Source organism: Hyperolius riggenbachi, chromosome 10 (assembly GCF_040937935.1).
Source record: "Hyperolius riggenbachi isolate aHypRig1 chromosome 10, aHypRig1.pri, whole genome shotgun sequence".
NCBI lineage: Eukaryota > Metazoa > Chordata > Amphibia > Anura > Hyperoliidae > Hyperolius > Hyperolius riggenbachi.
In genome coordinates this window covers 42,612,198-42,630,974 of record NC_090655.1, presented here as the reverse complement: position 1 = coordinate 42,630,974, position 18,777 = coordinate 42,612,198, and the positions used below count along the sequence as shown (strand labels likewise).

Sequence of the window (18,777 nt, the reverse complement as noted above, 5' to 3'; positions counted from 1 at the left end):
CTCACTTCAGTTGTCTTGTAAAATTCCTAAGCGTTGGCAGTAAGAGACGAATTTCATGTTACATACTTTTAATCAACAAAATTGTAATATGCAAATTAGAGGAGTCGGAGTCAAGGAGTCGGAGTCGGTGGAATCCTAAACTGAGGAGTCGGAGTCGGTGGATTTTTGGTCCGACTCCACAGCCCTGGTATTTTCTATGTGTGGACATACTGTACATCAACCTACTTCCTGTTTTGGTGGCCATTTTGTTTGTTTATAAACAAACTTTTTAAAACGGTTTTTAACCACTTTTAATGCGGCGGGGAGCGGCGAAATTGTGACAGAGGGTAATAGGAGATGTCCCCTAACGCACTGGTATGTTTACTTTTGTGTGATTTTAACAATACAGATTCTCTTTAAGACTGGGGCGGAGGTTCACCTTTCAGCAGGACAACGATAATAAACATAACGCCAGGGCAACAATGGAGTGGCTTAAAACAAAACATATTTATGTGTTAGAATGGCCCAGTCAAAGTCCAGATCTAAATCCAATCGAGAATCTGTGGCAAGATCTGAAAACTGCTGTTCACAAACACTGCCCATCTAATCTGACTGAGCTGGAGCGGTTTTGCAAAGAAGAACGGGCAAGGATTTCAGTCTCTAGATGTGCAAAGCTGGTAGAGACATACCCTAAAAAACTGGCAGCTGTAATTGCAGCAAAAGGTGGTTCAACAAAGAATTGACTCAGGGGGCTGAATAATTACGCACACCCCACTTTGCAGTTATTGATTTGTAAAAAATTTTTGGAATTGTGTATGATTTTCGTTCCACTTCTCACGTGTACACCACTTTGTATTGGTCTTTCATGTGGAATTCCAATAAGATTCATGTTTGTGGCAGTAATATGACAAAATGTGGAAACAGTCAAGGGGGTTGCATACTTTTGCAAACCACTGTATGTATGGCCAACTTTACATTTGTATTAGTGCAGGTTGAGCAGCTGCAGCTCGGAAGTGTAAATGATCAGATTTATTTTGGGAAGCAATTTTGAAATTTAGTTTGATTTGATGTTACAAGCTTTTATTATAATCGAAATGTATACTAGACGTTTGCTTAATACGTTTTGGTAAGTTACAAGAAAAAAGTTTATGAAAATTAATGGAAACACTTTTTGCACAGAAATCCAGGAAAAACTGAACGCTAAGGAGGTTAAATAGGATTGATGTTGGTGGTATGATACAATAAAAATATCAAAACTCCACCAAGACCTGTCCCAAAATCAGGTATCCCTTTCTGTCCATTATCAAAAACTCATACTACAATGGACACAAAAATGTACCGTATATGGGACACAGAGGACCTGCTATGACCATACATATTGTTAATCCAGCATGGTGTGGACGTAGCTTAGAAGTTCTCTACAAAGTAATACCAACATATAAAGACTAGAAGTCAATGTACATGTTTATTGAAAGCCGCAGGGGTCTCAAACTCAATTTACCTGGGGGCCGCAGGAGGCAAAGTCAGGATGAAGCTGGGCGGCATAAGGGATTTCACAAAAAAAGTCCTCAAATGTCATTATTAACAGTTTTAATTACTTCTTCTGAACATGAAGTGCCCTACCTTATAGTTCGCTTCAGTGCTTCCATTACAAGTAATCCGCCGTGTCCCCGCCGCAAAACAAGGCCTGCAGAGCCCCCAAATCGCCCGGGGGGCAATCCGCCGGCATTTCCTGGAAGGGGCAGAGCTTTCAGCTTCAGCTCTGTCCCTCCTGACGTCAATCGCGGCGGATCGCCGTCTCTGCCCGCCCCTCTCACTCTTCGTTCACAGAGAGGGGTGGGGAGAGGCGGCGATTGACGTCAGGAGGGGCAGAGCTACAGCTGGAAACTCTGCCCCTCAGCGCAGTCGTGGATGTTTGCCCGGGGGATTTGGGGGCTCTGCAGCCCTCGTTTAGCGGTGGGGATGCGGCAGATTACTTGGGAGCACTGAAGCGAACTATAAGGTAAAATAGTTCGCTTCCGTGTCTCTTTTGCTTTTGCTGGCGAGGGCCACAAAATATTGTACTGAGGGCCGCAAATGGCCCGCGGGCCGTGAGTTTGAAACCCTAACTGAAATAGCCTCACTTAAACAACAACTGTAATGCGAGGGATATGGAGGTTGCCAAATTTATTTCCTTATAAACAACATCAGTTGCCTGGCAGCCCTGCTGGTCTGTTGCTGCAGTAGTGTCTGAATCACACCTGAAACATGCATGCAGCTAATCTTGTCAGATCTGACAATATCAGAAACACCAGATCTGATGCATGCTTGTTCAGGGTCTAAGGGTCTAAAAGTATTAGAGGCAGAGGATCAGCAGCAGTTCTCCCCAGGCTCTTTTAGCCGGGTGCTCCACCTGGCTAGTTTTGGTGAGCACCCGGCTGTCATCGGCTCACTTCCTCCTCTGCTGTAATCAGAGTTGTGCAGAAAAGCGCCAGCCCTGTATTCTCTGATCTTGCCCCACCTGGCTACATTTTCATGCCACCCGGCTGGAAAAAAATTTCTGGGGAGAACACTGAGCAGGATAGCCAGGTAACTGGTATTGCTCATTACAGTTGTCCTTTAATAAGTGATGACCTAAAGTGAACCTTAGCTGTTGCATACATAAAAACAAAGAAAGAAAAACAACCCCTTCTACCAGCCCCTGCAGCCGTCCTGCCCCGCGCCAGTCCTCAGCGATCCTCCGTTCCCTGCTGTGGCTTAGTTTGGGGTTCTGTCCTCTCTGGCCGCGTGCATCATCTTACGCGTTCACGGCGGCGAAAGCGTCCTGCGCAGGTGCAGCACGGTGTTTTCTCTTATTGCGCCTGCGCAGGAACCTCTCACCGCCGTTAATGTGTACGAGGATGCACACTGCCAGCACCGCGCAGGTGCAGTGGACCATCCACTGATCAAATGGCAGAATCGAAGCTAAGCTGCGGCGGGGGAACGGAGGATCATTGAGAATTGGTGAGGGACAGGAAGGCTGCAAGAGGCTGGTAGAAGCCCCAGGTAAGTGAAACCCTTTTTTTTTTTAATGTGATGGTTAGGGCTGGTTCACACTTGACGCTTGTTCGCGCTTTACTGATCGCCGATGGTCAACAAAGCGCTGCTACTAATGTGTCTCTATGGATACATTCACACAGCGGCGTTTGCCATTTTGAACAATCGTAAACACGCTGCATGCAGCGTCTTTGGGACTATTGCGCTGTGATAGTGAGAATGGCTTGACTCACAGGCAGCCCTTAGAATGATACAGCACATCCAACAACTAAACGTGGATAAACTCTAAGAACAACAGTGCACTCCCGGAAATCTGCACACATACAAGCCAGTATTCCAAGTTATGTACCTGATACAAGCACCACTTACAAAACCTGAGTAGATGAGGTTGCTTCCAAACACACATGCTAAAGCCAGACATTTATTTTATACCATATTTCTGACATGCTGGGATATTTTTACAGGCAGTAAGTTTATAGAGTTTGAAACGAGTGAAATCAGCTGGCTGACAAAACAACTTTGCAGATTCATTTCCACCCATCTGCCAGCAATCCAGCCCTCTGGAGCTACCATTTTGTTTACAGAGTTTAGAGGAGCTTTAAAAGGCACAGGTTTAGAATGACAGCTTTCTATTAGGGAGGAAAGACAACAGCAGAAGCCGCCTCAATGCAAACTTCTGAATTCAGAAATTATTCTCTGCTCTAAAAGAGAAGCAACAGCATAAAAACCTTTCAAGAGAACATTACCTTGTTACAGCTGATAACAATCCTGCAATATATCTGCAGTGTCTACTTCCTGCTTTCAAGGAAGCAAACAGAGTTAACACACTGTTTACAAATTAGCTGCTCTGTTGAGGTAGATGGGACTCCTGAGCTAACAGCTGTGAGCTCAAATTACAGTTGTGATTAGTCACAGACTAAGGGGAATTAAACGGGCTAAGCCAGGCATGGGCAAACTTGGCCCTCCAGCTGTTAAGGAACTACAAGTCCCACAATGCATTGCAGGAGTCTGACAGCCACAGTCATGACTCAAAGGCAAATGCATTGTGGGAATTGTAGTTCCGTAACAGCTGGAGGGACGAGTTTGTCCATGCCTGGGCTAAACTCTCTAAATACATACAAGGTGCATTTCTCTATGTTTTCCTTCTGCCCTGTGCAAGAGTTCAGCTCCACTTTATTGGTCTCTTGTTCAGTTAGGCCTCGTTCACATTGCGTTCCATTTACTTTAGCGTTCGCGCTTGTCATTTTTGGAGGTTTTTTCCCTCCTTCTGGCGCCTGGGTGGGCGCTGCGGTTTTTGTAAAGCGGTTCAATAAGATCTTTTTCAGAGCGATTGCGTATTTTCACTCCCTAACGCAAGTCAAGAAGACTTTTTACCCGGAAAAGAATAAATACAATATATTTATTCTTAAAAATGCGAACGCAATCGCTGCACAAAATCGATTTTGTGAGCGTTTGGTGTTCCTCCTATACCTTCCATTGAGGCAGAATCGCCTCCAAAATGGTCCACGCACCTCTTTGCTGCCCGCACAGCGCTCGACCGGCGCTGATATGAACCTTCTCATAGATATTCATTGCACAAGCGTTTGGCAAGCAATTTTTAAAATCACCTGCGTGTGAAAAAAGGCAGAAAAAGCCTCCAGTGTGAAGGAGCCCTTATTGAAGTTTTACAATATAGGATTCTAACCAAAGACTTGAAGAAAAGGGATTATGTAAAAAACATTCCTCAACTTACAGAACTAAAGGTCATACTCTGAACAATTCTGAAACCATCTCGTTCTGTTACCACAAGGTGTGAATTCTCATTTAACATAGTTCTGATTCATGCATACTCATTGGGACAGATTCACATTTTAGATAAATAAAAGAATATAAAAGCCAAATAAAGGACCTAATGGTTACTTAATGACTACTAACCCTGCAAATGAATTGAATTAGGATAGAATATATTCAAAAGATTAGTTTACCTCTATGCTAAAATAACCTCTGTCTACATAGTCCCCCAAAAAGAGGTATCTTGTGTTAGCTGGCGATCCTCCCACTTCAAACAACTTCATCAAGTCAAAGAACTGACCATGAATATCGCCACACACTGGAATACAAGAGAGAAAACAAAGGGAAAAAAGGTTTAGTTCAACCAGCAAGTCATTAATCATGCATTAGTAAATAAATGGTTAACATTAATCAAAACGTAAAAGGATGAGGGGTCCATTCACCAATCAGCAGTAGCCAGTTCTCAGAGCCATGTGATGGCCACTGCAGTGGAGCACACACGATGGGACGCAGGTGCGGGCGTGCCCCTGTCCTGTGACATCAATGCGCAGCCACAGGGGAGCAGAACGGACATACTGCATGTGCCTGGCGCAGTATGTGCTGGTTAGAAGTTAACCGAGTCGCCGAGAATAACGGGACTGAGTCCAGGAGAACAGCAAGTGATGGAGGGAAAAAGGAGATGCAGTTAAGTATTTACTTCTACCCCCCACCGCACCTTCACTTTTTACCAGGGTCTTCCAGCTCTGGGATCCTTTAAGTGACAAGGAGGAAGGGGGGTAAGTACCAGGAACCTAAGTAAAGGGGTCTTCTCAACTCTTTACACACCTGTCAGTGATACAAGACTTTAACACACCTATAATAGCACTTTAAACAAATGGAGAACACTGACGCTACTGTTACTCATAATGAATCCAGAAATATCTTATGCACAAGCCCAGTTCATTCTGTTTCCAGCATCTCCCCGACAAGTAAGAAAGGATCCAGGTTAGCTGACAAAGTATAGTCACTGATGAAACTATAACGCTGACCTTGTTTGCAATCAGTCCTTAACCTCCTGAGCGTTACGCCGCTCAGGAGGTTTTGCAGCTTTAGAGTCCCCGGGACTAATTTAACTGTTTGCCTGGCTGTAAAAGCTTTAGCTAGCACTAGGCTAGCTAGTATATATAGCCGGCACCCCCAGATCACCTGATCCAGCCAGTTAATACATCACCCAGCCTGGATCCAGCGATCGGCGCAGCCACCCCGGACAGCTCGGCTCTTCTCTATGGGGAGTATCTATACAGGACGTCATGCGCAGACCGGATCCTCCCCATAGAGAGACCGGAGCTGTCCAGGGAGGCTGCGCCAATTTGCTGGATCCAGGCTGGGTAATGTATTAACTGGCTGGTTCGGGGGATGCCGGCTACATATACTAGCTAGCCTAGTGCTAGCTAACGCTTTTACAGTCAGGCAAACAGTTAAATTAGTGCTGGGGGACCCCTGAGGAGAGCAAGCGGTACGCCCGACACTGTTAAAGAAGGTTAAAGAGCGTCCAAAGTGGGCTCAAAATATATTAAAAAAAAAAGATGCTACCTGATCTGGGGGCTAAGCGGTTCAGGTAGCCGCCAAAACAGCCACTCCTGTGGGCCGCACTGGTCCACTTTCACTTTTGTGACCTCTGGGCCATGACGCTGGAAGGAGAGATCTCTCTCTCCCAGAGTGCAGGGAAGGGGGGGGGGAGCGGCCAGGGAGAGAGAGCTTGCCCAACCCTGCAGGAACGCCCCTAGCGGGCGTTTTGAACAGGGAATCCCTCTCCTCTATTTACTCTCCCAGCAAGATAGCGACTAATATGGTCGCTAAATTTGGGGGAGCTATAGTGCGGCGTTGGGGGGGGGGGGGGCAGCGGTGTGGGGACACAGAGGCGTGTCATGAGGCAGAGAACATGGCTCTGTCTCCCATTTGCCCCCCAAGTAACCGCCTTGGGTTCTCTTTAAAGTCATTGGAAATCCCATGTTCTAAAGCAACTGAAGGTTGTTCTAAAGGTTTTTACTTCTTATGCAGCGGTTACGCAAGCTAGATATTATAATCTCCCCTCGCTGCCAGGTTTTGGACTAGTCCATCTCCTTATGGGGGATTCTCATGATTTCCTTTATATTCAAAGACATGACTTGTATGGCAGCAGCACAGCACGGTCCAACTGCCAGTATAGAGTATACACGAATGGGCAGGCTGGCTGGCATTTTCGTATAAGATCTTTCCAGGGAGTGCTTTCTGAAAAAAGAAACTGAAAAATTTTAGTTAGGTGATGGACTACTCCAAAACTAATTAGCTAGAGGAGAGAGCTGCCAGATTATAATCCCTATGGTAATTGACAGCTACACGAGAAATAAACATTTACGGTGCGCCATTTACACAAAAACAAGTGTGTGTATACATATTAAAGGACAACTGTAACGAGAGGGATATGGAGGCTGCTATATGTATTTCCTTATAAGCATTACCAGTAGCCTGGCTATCCTGCTAGTCCTCTGATTTAAATACTTTTAGCCATGGGCACTGCACAAGCATATGCAGATCAGGTGTTTCAGGCATTATTGTCAGGTCAGACAAGATTAGCTGCATGCTTGTTTCTGGTGTGGTTCAGACTCTACTGCAGCCAAACAGACTAGCTGGGCTGCCAGGCAACTGGTATTTTTTTTTTTAAAGAAAATAAATACGGCATCCTCTATATCCCTATCACTTTAGTTGTCCTTTAAAAGTTAATTTTTCACCATAATGGTTCTTCCACTTGCAATCAGTTTTTACTGTTATTTTTCCAGATGCAGTGGAGCATGATAAATAAAATAAAAATCTACCTGTAATAGGTGCTTCCACTTCTATCATGGTCTTCTCTTGTCGTAAAATATCAGCACCCTCATTGATGATCCTAAGTGCAATTTCTTCATCTACTCGACCTTCTTTAATTAAGTGGTTCTTCAAAATGTCCACTCTTGGCTTCCCATCAGCGTCAAATACCTCTTCTGATGTTAACCGGTGTGTTGGAGGAAAAGGGACCGCTACAACAAAGAAAAGCAAAGTGTCAAGCGACATTTTCTGATAGAAAGATACATTTCCACCAGTGCTTTAAAGTTTGCGAACGCCTGTGAATTTTCATAATCTTTACCGGTACATAATTTTGACCTAAACCAGACAATGAGAACCCAATTAAACAAAGCCTGCTTGTTCATTATTGAGGACATGCATCAAAGATTTACATACTAGAAGAAAATATAAATTCCGGACATTAAACAGCCACCCCTGTTGGCATACAAAAGGGGTCGAAAAAGTTGGTAACAGTGTGCAGAATAGATATCCAAGGGAGAAGAGAAAGCCACCCGTGCAGGAATCTTTAGCTTGCCTTGCTTCATACACACTTGAGATAAAAGTCTTTGGAAAAGGCAAGATCACAGACCAATTTTACCCCCTTCCATGTAGTATGAGAGCCATACTCTGCACAGTCTATTCTATTGAGCTGCACTCTCCATCAGATAAAATCTTTGCAGGATGCTGCACACAAAGATGCCTGTACACACTCAAAAGATCATTATCTGCAAAAGATCTGTTCCTGCAAAAAATCCATTCCTGAAAAATGCATTCATAGTCTATGAGATCTGCAGATCCTCATGCACACCTGGTTTAACAGTGTGTAGTGCAGAATGCATTTTGCAGGAATGGATTTTTTGCAGGAACAGATCTTTTGCAGATAATGATCTTTTGAGTCTGTACAGCATCTGTGTGTGCAGCATCTTGCAAAGATTATTATCTAATGGGGAGTGCAGCTCAATAGAACAGACTGTGTAGAGTATGGCTCTCATACTACATGGAAGGGGGTAAAATTGGTCTGATATCTTTCATTTATCTTTCAAGTGTGTACACACCATAAGTTGTAATTGTTGCAACCCCATAATTAAAGGTTACTTTGTTTTACATCCACAAACTGGAAGAAAAGTGTGGATGAAGTGTCACATCAAACCCTTCAGTATTTATGCTGTTTATAATTTGAAGTGTCCATTTGGTACGGTGTACAGGGGTAAGAAAACTCGAGGTCAAGGGATGTATTCAAGAATATAAGCAAAGTGTTTTTAAAACTAGCAGAAGGTTAAAAAAACCAAAAACCCAGTGTTGAGCCAATTCGTACACCATGGCCACACAGCTAAGGTGGTTCGTGTTAGACAGGTTTCTATTATTGTATTCTATTATATTCAGGTTTCTGAATTTACCCACAAGTGTTAAATGTTTCTTAAAATAAATGAGTGAAAGAATGAACTCATTTGTGGATTTTTGTATAGTTAGTTCTTATTCATATCATAGATTGAAATATATTAGGGCTCATTCACACTACACAACACAAGCACGAACACGATTTCGTGCTTGCGCTGCCATCGCAAGGCCAACGTACGGAATGCACGTCAGGGAGCGCTAGAGCGCAGACGCCGGCAGCCGTACCCATCGGGAAACGTGTGCGTCGTGCGATTTTATGTCCCCAGAAGCGTTACATCGTAACGCATGGGAACGCACTCCTGTAGTGTGAATGGTAACATGAAAGTCTATGGACTTTCATGTTGCCATGTGGATCGTACACTATGTGCGTTGCGTCAAAACTGACAGCTCAGCACATAGTGTGAATGAGCCTTTAGCTGTAAAAGGAGTTTGATAGTTCGTACCTAGTTTAAGCGGACAGCTTTCCAGGCTCTCAGTGGGGTAGACATTTAAATGTAGTTTTTTTAGATTCATGTATGTTTTGTATAAAAAGGGTTTATATTGGGTTGATTAAGGATGTCACCTTAGTGAGAAATTGGCTTGGTGATTAGTGGGGTGTGCACCTGAGCAAGGGCTCCGCCCAAAATTGTCTATTCGCCTGACGTACTCCAATACAGCAAAATGGCTGTACCAGTTGCGCGCCAGCTCTTCACTGGTAAACAATATCCATGGATTGCAGGTGGTGGTGTCCCTGCGTAGACTTGTGCACCGGTAAAGCAAAAACAAATCCTAGTGAATTAATGGTGGCCACACAAGATACAATAAACTGATCTGTCAATTCAATAAAAAGGATTGTATTTTCTGAAAAATCAAAAGCTTTTTTGTTTTATTAGAGCAAGAAATCCGATCAGATATCCTGTTTTTATTCTATAAAAATCGAATCGGTGCTGGATTCTTCCAATCAATTTTTATGAAAATTGAATGGTGTGTGGTAGATACAGGTATACTTCCAAACAGTTTTCATAAAAAAAAAAAAAATTTATAACTGGGTAAATATTGACCACGCATGTGTGGTACATTTGTTAGATTTTTTTTTAACTGTTAGTCAGAAAAATTGATTGCAATTCTTAAGTTGAAAAGTTGTTTAAAAATTGTATGTTGTGTGGCCACCTTAAGACCAGAGGTGGGTAATTACTGGTTTCTGCATACTAGAAGAAAACAGAGAAAATCTGAAAAAGTTCACAAACTTTAAGAGTACCAGTGTAACATTGCGATATTACATTCAGAATACCATTCTCATTTACCTTCAGAGAATGAAAACGCAATGTGTGAAATGGGTATTCGACGTACAAGACCATGCTGAACGTGGAATGAGGATGAGCCAAATACGGTAACATAGTAAACATGTATAGACTTTACATTGCTGTTGCCTGAAACAATTATTTGCAATTGGTCTGGATGAAAGTCTGGGAACTGCCGCTGTACAGACATGTTCACTCTCTGCTGGGCGCCCCTGTTCTGTTCTATGGAAATGGAAGGATGCCCAAGGAAAGCAGTGCTATAGAAACATTAATAGACGTTCCCACAAGAACAGAGGTTGGTCCTTGGGCAACAATGTAGCATGTCACATGTGCCTAAAGAGATCAGGAATGATCATCTCAGCCAATGAAAATCTGAGGGGTGTATGCAGCTTCTGATATGGAAGCGATGAAGAGACACAGAGGCCAGCTCAAGTGACCACCCACTGAAATATATAAACTTACGGATGAAGAAGTACAAAACCTTCTTAAGGATAGACGTGAACTGTGCAATATTTTCAGACATTCAATATGATAAACACAGTCAAACAAAAATCAAAACAACAACAAGGTTACGCCCACCTGGAGGTTGCAAAACTTAGTTTACTTTGGTATTTGTAGGACTCAACACGGATTATATTTAGAAGCATTGGATGTCCTTCTGTTTAGTTAAGGAAACAAGACTTTTACATTTGTCTAATGTATAGCAGGGCCACATTGAGAGCTGCCAGCCTGCTTTGTGAAGCGTTGAAAATGAAGTTCTGAGCATAAACACTCAGCATCTGGAAAGGAGGCTGGCAGTTTGGGCCACAAACCTCCCAAAAGGACTTGAATGGGAGGGTGAAAAGCAGTCTGGGCCATAATGCACTGCAAAAGCCAAAGGGACTCTGCGAGTGGCAACAACTGCTTCCAGAAGAAAATGCAGATTTTACAATACTGAGCGCATTTTAAAAGCAAAGATTTCTGCAGTGTATGAATCTGCTACAAAGCATCTAACCTTATGTGCCAGTTTCACTTCAGCTTATTACTATAGCACCCAAAACATAACGAAAACGTAAAGGACAACTGAAGCAAGGGGAATATGGAGGCTGCCAAATTTATTTCCTTTTAAGTAATACCAGTTGCTTGGCTGTCCTGCTGATCTTCTGCCCCTAATACCTCTAGCCATAGACCCTGAACAAGCCTGCAGCAAGATAACAGGTTCAGGTGTTTGATGCGTTTTTCAAATCTGACAAGATTAGCTGCATGATGGTTTCTGGTGTTATTCAGACACTACTGCAGCCAAATATATCAGCAGGATAGCCAGGCAACTGGTATTGTTTAAAAGGAAATAAATATGGCAGCCTCCATATCCCTATCGCTTCTGTTGTCCTTCAAGCCAAAACCTGCAGATGCCCCTGCAGTCAACTTCTACTGCATTTCTCAATAATATGCCAATTTATTGCATCCAACATGGACTGCAATCAGGTGCCCTTACATAAACCTTCCTGACAACTGATCTAAAGCCCTATTCCTGTGCCATCCAGCTTCAACATCACTGATAGCCACTGTTTTCTGTTCAACTTCCACTATACCAGTTTATGGCACAGCTCAAATTAATTGATGGTACTGAATCAGGATAAGTGTGGTTCTTTAAGTAGAACATATTTTTCCATTTCTCAGTCTATCGTAAAAACACTGGCATGGATATGGCCCTCAAGGACTGAAGTCGGACAGCCCTGCACCATACATTTAATTCTGCAACTGCGCAGAACACTCCCGACAACATTAGTGTGATTGACAGCAGCGCTCGTGCAGGCGCAGTAGATGAAAGTGAGGTGATCCCGGGACTCCGGAGCTGCGGCACGGGACATATCGGCTTGCCAGGGTATGGAAAAAGCCCCGGGTAAGTAAAGCTCTTTTTTTCATTTCCCTGATGATTCCTTTAAGCCACCTGGCATATGTCCCTATTCAATGTGCAATCTTGAACATGACCCCCGTGGCCGACAAATGAACACGGAACTTTGAAGCCAATCTGTCCAATCTAGGAGCCAGAAGGAAACTCTTGAGAACAAGGTCCACTGACAAAAATCCAAAACATGTGCAGCAGCTTTACATTTTTAGCAGCTCTGGCTCCTAGGTTTCACCCAGTCCTTCCAGTGCTGTGAAGTCAGTATAAAAATCTTCGACTCAAACTTCGACTCCTTAGTCTAATACTTACCAGGGCTGTGGATTTTGTACAAAATCATCCTACTCCCGACTCGTCAGTTTATGAAATCACCGACTCCAACTCCAGGTACCCAAAATTTCTCCGACTCCTCAAGCCTGTTCTCTTCTATACCTTTTCAACTTGATGTCACTGAATTTCACCAATCATTTTCCCATTGTAATCAGGTAACACCGATTAGTGCTGTATCCATCCACTCCCATCTCGCTCCACCATCCATTGAGTCCATTTCTCACACAGAGATATTTTCTGATTGCTAGCACTTTCCAGTGTTTTGAAAAGCGCAATTAAATCCTATGGGCTTTTTCACACCAATCACTTTTACTAAAAATCGCAAAACGGCTACACATAGAGCGTTTATGAAGGGATTGCAATCTTGTAATAAGTATAGAATTGCAAAAGTGGCTGAAAAAGACTGCCTAGGACTAGAATCTAGCAGGTGTATGTGATCCCCCTGAAGTCCCCTAAAGATCAGGCATGCTAGCTTTAACTCAAAACAAGAGGCAGACAACGGGCACCTTTCCACATTCTCATTATTTAATGAGTGCCACACACATTGTTTGTTCTCGTCTGTGTTGGCTTTAACTCCGGGCAGCTAAAGCCAACCGGGGCGCACACAGTAAGCAACCCTTCTCCCATTAGGGAGTTTTGCCCAAGGACTTCTTACTAGTTAGTTATTAGCTTTAGTCAGGATTTGAACCCTGATCATCTACATCAAAAAGGTACACAATACACTATCCAGCCACTTCAAGTACACCATCTAGCCACTCCTGTAATGTGCCATTACTGATATTCTGCTAGTAGCCTTGTCAAGGTTTTTCAGTGCTGTTCCTAGTGGATCAGGTATCCCACAATAAAGCCCCTTTCATTCCTAACCCCTAACTTAAATAGAGTCTGAAGCCAATTTAAAAATGGCTTTTTACCTTTTATGTTTGCCCCTGTTAAAACGCCGCAGAACGAGAGTTTACCCCCCAAATCCCATGTGGCACATTGCGGGGAGTGCTTCCGCATAGAGGAAGAGCTTTTGGCTGTAGCTCTGCCTCTACACACAGCCATCAGAGCGGATTGCCGCCTCTCCCCAGCCCTCTCAGTCTTTCTTCACTGAGGGGCGGGGGAGAGGCGGAGATACGCGCTGATTGACGGGAATGGAGGCAGAGCTGCAGCCGAAAGCTCTGCCTTCCTGGGCAGCAAAATCCACGACTAAGAAAGTTGTGGATTTTGAACGGGGGATTTGGGGGGTAAAAAATACATTGTTCTGCCACGGGATAGCAGCGTTTTAACAGCGCCAAACATGCCTAACAAATAAAAAGGTAAAAAGTTGTTTAAGTGGCTTCAGAGTTTCTTTAATCCCCTTCCCCTAAGGTTTATTCCTATTTGATGTCTAAAATCATATCCTTAGTAAAAATAACCTAAACCAAGCACCCTGTGACTATAAAACCACTAAGTACTTTGCTATATTCCAGCTAAGTGCCTGTGCCCAATTTAAATTTTAGTAGGCGTCTACAATGACCACTTGGTTCTTTGCAACGGGACAACAACAACTTTCAACCCCTCCCACAAGGCAATCCAACAGTACAGTTTTGCTTTAAGCCACATAACAACTATCTAGGTAGGTGTTTTGAAACCAAAGTATACTCTCCCCCGGCGCTTTTAACCAGTTTCTCCATCCGGCTAATTTTGGTAAACACCCAACTGTCATCAGCTTGCCTCATCCTCTTCCTCCTATGCTGTAAGCAGAGTTGTGCCGACCCTGCATTCCCCGTCGTGTCCCACCCGGCTACTTTTTAAAGCCCCCTGGCTGGAAAAAAAATCCGGGGAGAACACTGTACTCTTATACTAAATATTTTCATACACCTTTGTATCTTATTCACCTCAAATGTGTTGGGCAACAAGGTTAACTAATACATGCTGTGTTCTCAAACAAAGACATCATTGTGTAATCCTACTTCTACAGTACTTGCCATGAAAGAAAGTAGGTCTATGTATATTATTTAGAGAGAAAATAATTACATATTCAGTATTTTCACTGCACTGCGTCAGGTGAATTCAACAAAAACAGTTTGAAATAGTGGACAAAAGCATGACCCATTCATAATACAGTGCACCAAGGCAGGGGTGTAAGTACATAGGTTTTCAGTTTCATCCCCCTTAACGTAACCCCAGAAAACTAGAGTTTATAAAAGCAGAAATGCAGTTTTCAGTAACCTTTGAAAGAGTACAGCTAAGGGAAAATATTAATCAAAGATGAAGATACTTTTATTTACCGTAACTAAACTCCAGAGGTCCGCATTAAAACCAGGGCTGTGGAGTCGGAGCAATTTTGTGTACCTGGAGTAGGAGTTGGAGTCAGTGGTTTCATAAACTGAGGAGATAGATTCGGATGTTTTTTGTACAGACTCCACAGCCCTGGTTAAAACTATTTACCATGACCTAAAATTCAGCCTGTACCTCTCCAACTGCTTGAACAATACAGAACATACTGGCACTGACTGGCACTACTACTGTACTTTCCCACTAGCAAGCGTAATTGCAAGCTCAAGCAAGCAAGTTGCTTTTTCCACTTGGTGCGATTGCACCTTGCAGCTGTCAGGAATGAAACTGGATTGTGGCAAGAATAACACAGGCCAATGATAGCGTTCAGGCACAAAAAGGCCGCTAGTGTAAAATAAGAACCACAATATGAATGTAAATCCCGGTGCTGTTACGATCCACAAAAGGTCTGTGATCGCCTTTTTAAAGATCGCATCTAATGCAAAAGGGCCAAAACGCCAAAGATGTTTTAAATTAGACTGTACAGCTTTCATTTCTGTCTTGTTCCCAAGGCATAGAACAGAGCTTCCATTTTCAGTGAAATGTAGTGCATTTGTCATGTATTTGCAGTTCAAATAAAAGAACTGTACCAGTTGCACTGAACCACATGTGTTTTTTTTTGTTCTGAAGAAATGCATGCAGCAGTGTTTTTTTTTTTTTTTTTACCACTAGAAGGGTGGAGTGGAGGCACCCAAAATATATGACATATGGGTGTTAAAACATAACGTTGGGAGGTAATCGCTTACCTCTCCAGAAGACACAGGGACCAGTACAACTGGAAAAAATATTTTTAAAAATTCACAAAATGCTTCGCGAGTCATGGTCCACTTCCTCAGGTCAATACAAAAAAAAAAAAACCTTAGCAGAATAAGGAGTAGAGGGTAGGTGCCTCTATATATATCTATATTTTACCAAAAATGCAAAAGCACTGGTGGAAACTGTGTGAATTGATTCCAATGTAGAACCATGAAAACTTGTGCTTCTTTCCAGATCTGCAACTGAGGAAACAGGCTTGTTTCCACACGGTACACAGCAACATTTTCAACAAAGATAGTTTATCACTTTTAAAAATGCCACTATGGCTTATGTGGACTCCGTGCCGACTCTAGACTTTTTGCTGCCCGAGGCAAACTTGTAAGGATGCCCCCCCCCCCCACCCCAATTTGGAATGATCGGCACCCGACAATTTACTCTGCTTCATTTAATGTTCTCACATGACATGCTGCAGCTCAACACAATAGCACACTGGCTGGCTGTGAGTCTGTGAGAAGCAAACTGCTCACCCTCAGCCACTCCATTCCTCCTCATTTAGGACAGCAGAGCCATCTCCTACCTTCTGCTGTGCAAGTCAAATGAAACAATGCTGCTCTCCTGCCTCCTCACTTACTGTCAGACTCCTCACACAGCACAACAAGCTACTTTTCCCCAATGATGACCTCTTCACCTCGCTCTCCTCTTCCTTCTCCTTCTACTCTGACTGCATGCTGTTAGTGTAAACACAGTACAACCATGCTGCCCCTGTAATCTCTGCACCTGATGCAAATGTTTCACCTTGCCTCATGAGAGAATTGGTTCCTGTGTGGACCAGTTAACATCAAATCCAAACAGACTCACTTGGGGATAAGGAGAGTGTAGCCTTACCACCACTTTCTATTGAAGCAACCCACTTTTAAGGCTCAGACAGAGGTGAAAAAAAGTGATTTGGGGTTTTGAACAGAGTAAAGATGACTAATATCTCATCCCATTACCAGCAGAATAAGCAGTCATCACCAGCCTCTATCATTTTAATGAATTCTTATGAAGGACAAGCAATAGGTGGCACAAAAATAGCAAACATCATATTTTCCAGTGTGTGCTAGCAGTGGTGCTCAGCAAAATTTTTGATATCCGAACTACCCAGATAATCCAAACTTTTTCCACTATCCGAACTTTGAATAGCAATTTGGATATTTTTTAAAATCCGAATAGACTATCTGAGCAAACTTGGATTTCTCATCTGAAATCCGAGCGGATAGTTAGTTTAGATATCAGAGCAGAAATCAAAATCACGTTCAATGGCATCCAGGCCTAGAGAGAGAAGAGAGACCTCCGAAAGGGGTTTTTGCTATTTAAAGAGACACTTGGAAGCATTTTAAGCCATTTTCAGGTCACTTCCGGTTTTCTAACCGGATATCCAAATACGGCTAGATACTTAGGTCGGATATGCGATTTGGATTGGAAAATTTTAAACTCGGATATCCGACCCAGATCGGATATCTGGGTATCCGGATCCGAATTAGATCAAGATAGTGAAAAGTGGTATCCAAGCAGCACTGTGTGCTAGTATGGCATAACACACCTTGAAAGCAAACTAAATATATAAATATCAACTCTTTACTTGTAAATTATAACTCCAGCCCAAAAAAAGATTTGCTTTGAAAAGGGTAACTAGTTTGAAACCCTGTTCTGAGGAAAAAGCTTTCAACATGGATGGACTCACTTGGCAGTGAAAACCATATAGACGTTCTTTTCCATGCTACAAACAGGCTTTTATCGCTCTGACCTCACTGGTAAACATCCACTTCCACTCCTGCTCTCAGTGAGCAGAAATGTCTCAAACCAGAAAGTAATACAAATTTTACAGCACCTCTGTCCTTTTACTAACCCATCCAAACCTAAAAGAAATATTCCAACCCAGGTCCTTAAAGTGTACCCGAGGTGACATGTGACGTGATGAGATAAACATGTGTATGTACAGTACTAAACATATTAATAACCAGGGAGTTTTACTTGTTTTATTTTGCTGCCTGAAATAGTTAATTTTTAAGGCTGGAAATGACAGCTTCTGTCTTGTCAGGAGCTTGTCAAGAATATAGTAAACATCACTGATAAGCAAATTACAGCCATAAAAGTTTTTTGTAACAAAATACATTTTCTACATATTTCTGAGAGCAGATGGAGAGAGAAAGGGTCAACATAGTTCATGTATTTTCATTTAGGGACACTTAATAGACTGCAACTGAGCAGAGACAACAAAATGTTCAATCAACTTTCTAAATGTTTAAATATAAAATAAAATCCTGGGATGTCTTAAAAAGTCATTTTTAGGAGTAGGAGGATAAATATAATTGTTTATCTCATCAGTTTATTTTCACCTCGGGTTCACTTTAACCTCCCTAGCAGTATGGACAGAAATGTCCGTCCAAAAAAACATGCTGTGAACAGTATAAACGTGCATACACATCAATACTCTCCTGCACTGTATACTAGACCCTTGCTTGACACATTTTGGCAAGTTACAGGAAAAAAAAAAAAAAAAGTTTTAAAAATAAATTTTATCACTGTTTGCACAGAAATCCTGGGAAAATTGAACGCCAGGGAGGGACTTCCGAGGCCAAATCTAAAAAAAAAAGTTAAATACCTGCACCGCATTTGAAGGCACGGAGGACACCGTCTGCGCCCTCCGTGCCGTTCCGCCGGGTCCCCGCCGCTCAATAGACCCTATCTCTGTTTCCATGAAAGCAGTAAGTAGACACACTGCAAATGTATTGCAGGATTTCTATCAGCTTTAACAAGGAAATGTTTTTCTTTAAAGGTTATTATATTGTTGCTTATCTTTTACAGCAGAGAGGAAAATCTGAGTTCAGCTCCCGTTTTAAAATCTGTAACATACTTCAAACTAATTTGTTGCTCATCAAACTAAAGATTAAGACTGACAGCAACACGAGATGGCAAAGTAGGTCCAGAATAGCATTACTTAAATACAGCAAATATGTAAGCGAACTGACAACAGGAAAAAATAAGGATTTTTCTTTTTAAGGTAATACATGGATGACAGGTGCTGATTAGGTAATTGCTTTAACTGTTTTTCAAATCAAATGAGAACTGTATAGCTAACACAAACACTCAATATATGTATGCTAGCTGATACAGGATGTTGCCATTTATCGTATTGCTTAATGTAGACCTACTTCTAAAAATAACACTTTACAGAAATCAATT

General features: G+C 42.5%; 1 protein-coding gene across 7 annotated transcripts in view; it reads right to left on the bottom strand.

Moving 5' to 3' along the window:
- PPP3CB (protein phosphatase 3 catalytic subunit beta) overlaps positions 1-18,777 on the bottom strand; it is a 101,810-nt gene that overhangs the window by 56,907 nt on the left and 26,126 nt on the right. For all 7 annotated transcript variants that reach the window (XM_068257389.1, XM_068257390.1, XM_068257393.1 and 4 more), the window contains exons 2-3: positions 7,599-7,799; positions 4,959-5,083 (exon numbers count right to left, since the gene is read on the bottom strand). In XM_068257389.1, the coding sequence (XP_068113490.1) occupies positions 4,959-5,083; positions 7,599-7,799 (326 nt within the window). The remainder of the gene's footprint in view (positions 1-4,958; positions 5,084-7,598; positions 7,800-18,777) is intronic.